Genomic DNA, 8,101 nt, shown 5'->3' on the forward strand with positions numbered 1-8,101 from the left:
TACCGAGCCGTATCGAATCGCCTCAACCGCCTCGATTGAAGCGATGTCGTCGTGTCACCCTACGGGAATAATTACTGCCTGCGCTCTGGACTCGTCTCTAGCTGTCCTTTGCTTTGCTGTAGCTGCACGTTTTGTTCCTTCCGACCGACGTTCGACGTGACTTTTGATAGATCTGTTAATAACACGCCAACCTCCATTGCCGACCTCCGGTTGGCAATGGGCAATGGTTGGTGATGTTTCTGCCTTTCTCGACCCAAGGCAAAGTACACGGCAATAAAGCCCTTCCCGTGCTCCCTTGGTCGAATGGCCGAAAGCCCAGCTCGAAGTGTGTGACATAATTACAAGTGATTCGGCAATTGGTCTAGCGACGGTCTGAGGCGGCGTGATAAGCGAACCTGTCCCGCCAATAGCCATCTCGTTACACACGAGGCACGACATCGTAATCGACACGGTTTAGGTGACGTCCTTGCAAACGGTTTTAATGCCCGGTCAAATGACAGTGCCCCGAGCGCTTTCGTACTTGCGATGACGATGATCATGGTGATGACGATTGCTCGCCAGCCTCGGCGTATACCTCGTGTACTAATGTAGCTCTTTTTCTGCTCTTCCTCCATCTACTTCGCAGACCTGCCCGAACCGATGTGCCATCGATGTACGCCGAGGACGATGTATTCGATGATGAGTATCAGCGGCAGCTGGATGTACGCTGCAGTCGTGCCTCGTCCACCATTAGAAGTAGTCGTTACGTATCGGAAGGATTTGTACAGTATTCACAACCTAGTCTTAATGGTAAGTACCGGGGGGTTTTGGCGCACCGGAGCGATACGATACGATTCGACGCGAAAGGAAGATTAATATCTTTGCGGGGCGAATTCTTCCCTGCGAAAGCATTTATGTTCCTTTCCTCATTATTTCGAAAGGGATAAAACAGAGCTATCCGTTATGAAATGCATCAATAGCGGGAGATTATGCGGTACTGCGTGCTTCGTTTAGTTAGGGTTGAGTGATCTGGGAGAGCAGTATTTGACAAATTTTATTCAAATATTTTTAAAAATGTGGTAAATTTGTCGTTGAGCGCTTTGTCGATCTTAGAGAGTCCCAGATAAACCTCGATTAGTGGACCTTATCCAGTCATTACGTATCCAAGACGGAAAAAACTACGATCATTCATTCTCAAGACAACCATATCCAAGGTGTCTTGTACTTTTGAACAATTTGAATGATTTGTTGTACTCCAAGCTGATCCGTTCGCTCAATGCAAACGTCGTTGAAAAATGTAACATTTTTTCATGATTCCATCTTGGAATCGCCTTCATTCTATCGAGAAAGTATTTACTTCATGCTGCATTCTAGTCCGAAGCACGCACTAATGTAGTGAAGAAAGTAAAAAGGATACCCATCTCCGTCATAAATAACACACTCCGCGCATAAAGATAATACCGTCCACGGGGTAAAGCTTAAACCAAGCGAACCAAACAAATCATAGAACGACGAACGGTACCCACTCACACATACACCCCCGCACAGTGATCTATTATTTAGGCGGAACTCAATTCCACCACCGAAAAAGCTCCTCAAGGGTATATATCAAACTCGATACGGTTCATGGGTCGCAGGGGCTGCAGCTAATGTGCGTGCGTGCTTGTGTGTGTGCACGTGTGCTTGTGATGCAGATGCTCGAAAGTACCCAATTTTCCCTCCCGGAAATATAATCCCCTACTTATGCCCCACATCACCGACACCGGTGACGTTCGATGTTCCTTTTTGCTTCCCCACTCCTGTCGGTACGTTCGTTTTGCATTTTGGGATGTTCTTAATCGCTTCTCGAAGGCAGTGCTTTATCCGTCTCCTGTGCCCTCGGATGAAGTTGTACCCCGGTCCAAACGGTTGCGAGTATTCCGTTTCCGGAAGGCAAATGAGCATTACCGCACGCCCTCTCTTTCTCTCTCTCACACTCACTGTCCGCCAGGACATTTTTCCCAAAACCCTGATGATGAATGTGAGTTTTCAGCACCCGATGCCGAAGTGGTTCTCTGGTCTGTCGGGCGGTTTTTTCGAGGGTTGCTCGAGCTTTCGTACGTCTGGTTGTAAGTGTGTGCATTTGATGCTCGATCCTATTAATGTGCCGCTGTTCCTTCGATTCAATCAATGACGATTGTATCATATATCAACAAGATGAATGAGGCGATAAACAACCTCACCCCAGATGGGGATCATCCTGTTGTGTCTGTCTGTGTTTCTCACTCTCTCTCTCTCTCTCTCTCTCTCTCTCTCTCTCTCTCTCTCTTACTCAGCAAGTGCAGGAGCTTTTTCCCTCTCAGCTAAGAAAGCTTATTTCGGAGCACACAAACATTCTAATACGTTTTACGCTGTGCCGCATTAGCATCAAATCACACACGAATGCTGCAGGAAGTGAAAATCCTGCCCGTAGCATCTAGTTTCAGGGTCACTAGAGAAGACATACCAAATACACATACCTAGAGAAGGAAATCGCTTCACGTCAATCGCCAAAGCTTCAACTCTTTAACGTTTCCGAGGTGCAACGGTAGCGTGCTGCAAACTAGCGTTCGGGTTTGGTAGCATTAGAGAAGAAAATATTCGTTCCCATTCCTTTTGCTTTGCTGGAAAAATGGTGGCGTTAATGCATTCTCTTACGTAGCAGTTTGGGTTGCTTTTTTTTTCTTCCCTTCTTTCCCGTGTTCGAAGAAAAGTGAAACCTTTCGTTTTTGTTCGCAATAACCCGCCACTTATCAAAAACCTTCACAAAAGCAGCAGCGGCGAAAAGACCGTTTTTTCCACTTTCGTTTCGGAATCCATCTCGCCGAGACACGTGCGGACCAAATGGAATACAGATTTGCCATCTCATTTTACTTAATTTCACCCACATTACTTACCCGTGCATACAAGAAGGATGTCCGTGTGCCTTACTCTCTGCCAGCATCCATCAAGCGAAGCGGTCTTGTTGTCGACTCACCGTCGACGCACTACTAGCAGCTGGATCTGGGGCTGGAGCGCGAAAAAACCCATCTCTAAACCACACACCCACACGTACAAAACGATCCGACGAGTGCTACCTTTTCGGACGGATGTTCCGTTTCCCGCTAGAAATACGCAAATTCGATTACGTGATGATGATAATCCAAATCAATAAATAAATGAGATTCGCTGTGTGTGTGTGTACCATGCCATCGCGGTCAGGTGTGCTTTCTCACCTCAGAGACCGGGGACCGACAAACCCGGCACCACGGTACTCACCCGGTGCCGGTGCCATTAGTGCGGTATGCTGACAGTTTTGGTTTGGTTTCATCGCGCGCCCGTCGTTGTGGTCCTGCTTTTTTGCGACACCTACTTCACTAGCCGACAACAGTGACAGAAATTATGCGATGGCACCCCAGCACACGCTATCGACGCGATCGATTTCAAGCCAGCGTTCGGTGTTTGGATACGAGTGAATCTGGGTGTCTTACGTTGGGAAACAGCTTATGCTATCGGGAGGATACTTTATGCCATGCTTTCTCACCGTGGAGCGCGTGGGTGAGCGAGAGAATGGTTGTTTAACATATTTTACCACCAATCATGACTGGCAGTGATAGTGAGTGATAGATTCCGAGAGTGGTGTCATTTCTATCATAATCTAAACCATTTGTTCGGTAAAAGCAAATAAGAAACGAGTTTGCGCCTGTTGGTATGCAATTCGCAACACACGTGCATTTGAAACTAGCCACTGCTTTAATTTAAATTACTTAAAAACAGCGAATAACGTTATAATTAAATAAAGTTAAAACAAGCGACAAAACATCGTTGATAAAAAGTAAAATGAAGAAAATCACCTAAAACGCAAAAAAACTTATTTTTCTAATTTCTCAATGGAGACGCCTGGTGCTTCATTACATTTTTAGCATCTTCACGACCTTTGTACGAGAACTATACATCTCAACCAACGATTGGAGATTGTTTATAGAGACAATATATTTATCTAACGTTCTGGGTGGCTGCATCCAACAACAAACATTTCCTACCCTTCTGTTAGTACATTGAATAATTTATTATTTTACTCGCCGCATGCTCAAAGTTTCAAGTCGCTCGTACGTCCGTCCGGACATACATTTTACGTGTCGACAATCTCTCTGTGGTATTAATCAAAAGGACATCAAATATTGGGTCAGTACATTCCACCTCCTTTTATTGCTCCTCTTCGCCGCCACTGCCATCCTTAAGACACTCCTACCGGCACAGATAAGCCGAGCTGTCGGTTGCGCAAACACTTCAAAAAATCACATCAAATAAACTTATGTACAGAACGGAACAGCAACACTGATCGCACATTTTCCCTGGTGCTTTTTGTTGTTGTTGGTGCTGTCGATTGGGGAAAAAGCTCCAGCCCGGTTAGGACGGTGACACTCGGTACATACAGGCACACACACATGCACACTCCTATGACCGTCTGGCGTCTGCTGTTGTGGTGAAGGTGAAAATGGTTGTATGGAAATAGAAAAATTGATGAGCTTCCAAAATCTTTCACGCCCTGGAAGGATGGAGCGTTCGGCAATCGGGTGCGCACTGACAATCACGACCCAGCAGCAAATGAATCTCTCTTTCTATGGCGGAACCGGCTCAGTGTCGGGCGGGCTTGCTGCGGGGAGTGGAGTAGAAAACCCAATCAAACACTGAATCCTAAACAAATTCCCACACAACTGGCTGGACCACATTGATGGTACACAAGCGGCGTTTGGAAGCTGGTGTGATTGTGTGCGTACGTCGCTGGGTTGTCCTAAAAGTTGGTTACTTCTTCTCAAAAATAATTTAAAAACATGAAAATTGCTTTACTTGGTTCAAAATTTCCTTTGTGAACAACTAGCTCTTTATATTTAAAACAACGCAAAATAACTTCGTTCCATCTCGTTAGCCGTTCAGTGTGGATGCTCTCGGAGTTTGTTGTTTTAATATGACCCTAAATGGACCAGCGAACGACCGATGCGTAACCTCCTCGCCGAAAAAAAAAATAAAAGAAGAAACCCAATAGAAACCACGAAAAAGCTTCCTACCCCAAACGGGTAATAAAGTTCGATCCGGGGCCCTTTTTTCTCACTCTCTCTCTCTCTTTCCCATCCAGCATCGAACCGAAGCGAAGGGTCTAGCAATCCCTGGGGTTTCATATGCAAATATGTAATGTGTTTGTTAGATGATTTGGAGCTACCTTCGAACCGAGCGCAAAACTGTTTCACTGCATGGCGCAAGTTTGTGTGCTGGGCAGGAGGCTTTTGGGGTGGGAGGCCCACCAAAGTAAGAATTCTATTTCGCCCAAATCTCTCGTTTCCCCCTTCCGGCTGGTGTCCTTCCGGTGAACAGCAGCTCTATCTGGCCTTTGTCCATATCTGTGGAGCTCTTAGGGAAGCTTGTAGGTTGTGGAAGCGTCTGTGTACGCTTCGTTGAACCTTTTCTCAGTCGGTTCATCGGAAGCACCGGTGAAAACACGAAGTTGCTCCATCATCATCTTCACTTCGGTCACTTTAGCCCTGCCAGGGTGTTTTTGTTCTTAAGGTTGCGAATTCTTCTTCGTTTTCTGCCTGTGGTCGAAATATTTACCCAAATTCGGCGAATTTTTCGTTTGCCTACATGTTTGCCACTACGACGACGACGAGACTCTTGGGTGTTATTAAATCTTGCCTCGTTCGAACATTCGGGCCCGCTGATCGAAAAAGGTAGTTAAGCATGATGCTTTCCTGCTCACGGGTACTTGCCCGGGTGCCGTGGTTTGGTTTTGTCTGTGGCTTATGCCAATGTCGGTAAATAAACTAACGAGCGTGATAAGCAAGCCACAAAGCTCTTTTTTTCAAATAGAAAGCCGGCAAGAGACCCACTGTAATGAAGAAAATCCATTAAAAACCAAACTATCGAGGGCCGTTTAGAGGAGGAAAAGCTTTTCTTATTACATTTCTTTACTCGAGAACGCAAATGCGATTTAGTGCGCCTCAAGCATCCTTAAGTTTGTTTTATTCACCACTCAACATGACACGTCTCTCTTCTCACTAACCACGTTTTCACGTTTCTTTTATGATTTTTCTGCTTTCGCTCCAATCTTCTGTTGCACCGTTTTATTATAATTTTCCAGTTTATATTGCAGATCCCGATCTAATACTGCCGCGCGGAGGCGACATCGAGTTCACCACGCTATCAGGAGCTTAGCACAAACTGCTGCTGGAGACTGCTGACCAACAGCGGACAGTGGTGGGCCAATAGACCGGGAGAACGCGTGACGGTGGTGTGTGCATATAGTGTAGCCATTATGAAGCGGCAGTCCAAAATGATGCAACTAACTCTTAATCACAGTAGCAGTGAAGCGAGGGAAGTACGTTTTTAAAACAACAAAACAAACAAAGAAACAACCACTTAAAACAAATTCACAAAGCAGAACAAATAGGGAGGGAGCGAACACGTAAGGCGTAGCCAGGTAGGAAATGGAAAGGAAAAAAAAACATACAAATCAAAAGTAGCTAATCAAACCAAATAAATTAAAAGAAAGTGAAACACACTGAATCAAAGAGGAAGAGAGTAAAAGAGCGGCAAAACAACCAGAAATTTTAAGCATTAGTGTTTACGAAAAACAGGAACATGAAGCAGAAGTAGATTGGCCGAAAGTTTAAACACAAATTGTTGCCCGTTCGTCGTGGTTTGCACATGAACAGAGTTTAATAGGCAAAAAGAGATGAGAAAGTCGAGAAATCGAGTCGTTGGTCGGGAGTAGAACAGTTTTACGTATTGGTTTTCTGTTTTCATGTAACTAAGCTAAGCTCATCAAGATGACCTGGAATTTTGCGAGTGGAAAACACACTCGTCGACGTGGCCATTGGTTGTCGGTTGATTTCGTTTCTGAACATTATTGTATAAAAGCGTTAAGATTTATTAGTGGAGTAGCTTATAATCGGGAGAAAACGGAGCAAAAACACTCACACATCTGTAATGATAAACACAGCGCAAAACCCCGAACTCATCATTGTATGAAAACCGAAGCATAATGTCGAGCAAGAGCAAAAGCAAAACAATTGGGATAGAATAAAACAACCAACAAAACTGGCCAAAAACAAAAGGAAAAAAATGGCGCGCGTTCACGGAAAACTAAAACACGAACGTGTGTTCCATTGTGTTTTTGCGTGTGTTGTAATTAAAAAAAACGGAGACTTGCTATTTGAAACCAAAAAAAGGATCTACTAACATAGTAAATCAAAACACACACACACACATACACAAAAACTCATCAGGAAGATAGGAAGAAGCGAAAGAAAACAAGCTGTTTTTGTTTTCCTTGTTTTAAACGCAAACAAATAAAATCAGAAACCGAAATGATAAAAAACACACTCCACTTGTCACTGTCGACGGTTAATAAAAATAGACTTTAAAACAGAGAAGAAAGGAAAAACAAGCAACACTTTTAGCGATGTATGAACGATGGAAGAAACAACGGGGAGAAAAAAACAATAACAGAAAAAAAGGCGAGAGAACAAAAAGGCATAGAAAAATTAAAAAAGATGTAAAAAGTACTGACGCAAAATAGATGAAAGAATACAGAATCGAAAAAAAACGGAAAATAAAGAAGAAAAACAAACAACAAAAACACACACAAAAAAACTACCAATAAACAACCATGCCACAGTTTTCGATGGAACAAACACTAACTAACAATCAAACGAAATAAAGCAAGAGCAAAACAAAACTGGATAACTTCGTTTAAATGAAAAACATGCGTTATGATGTCGGATTTTTCTTTCATTTTTGTCCTTAAAGTGTAATATAACAAGTGTCTCGATATATTCTGGCATATAAGCGAATCTCTTCTATTCATCGAAATGCTCAACATCACTGTCATTCAAAAAAATATCGCTCCATACGACACTTTGCTGAAAGAAGTCAATTATATGCCTAAGCAAATCAATGTCTCAAGGAACTTGTTCTCAAATATCCCTGCAAACCACCGCCACACATTTATTGCCCGTTCCCAGATTGTGCCTAAGGTAAGTATTGGGCTGGAAAGAAAACTTTCACTTCCCGGAAAACCACGTGTCAAACCACTCAAACCGAAACAAAAACCTTTTTTCCCTCATCG

At 43.8% G+C, this 8,101-nt stretch overlaps 1 protein-coding gene across 6 annotated transcripts in view; it reads left to right on the forward strand.

The window, feature by feature from the left end:
- LOC118505166 (hemicentin-1) overlaps window positions 1-7,737 on the forward strand; it is a 131,169-nt gene extending 123,432 nt beyond the window's left edge. For 5 of the 6 annotated variants that reach the window (XM_036040568.1, XM_036040566.1, XM_036040572.1 and 2 more), the window contains 2 exons: window positions 626-789; window positions 6,113-7,737. In XM_036040568.1, coding sequence (XP_035896461.1) covers window positions 626-789; window positions 6,113-6,186 — 238 coding nt within the window. In that variant the 3' untranslated portion in view covers window positions 6,187-7,737. The remainder of the gene's footprint in view (window positions 1-625; window positions 790-6,112) is intronic. The other variant, XM_036040571.1, reaches the window with a different exon arrangement.
- Window positions 7,738-8,101: the final 364 nt, after the last annotated feature.

Source organism: Anopheles stephensi, chromosome 2, assembly GCF_013141755.1.
Source record: "Anopheles stephensi strain Indian chromosome 2, UCI_ANSTEP_V1.0, whole genome shotgun sequence".
Lineage (NCBI taxonomy): Eukaryota > Metazoa > Arthropoda > Insecta > Diptera > Culicidae > Anopheles > Anopheles stephensi.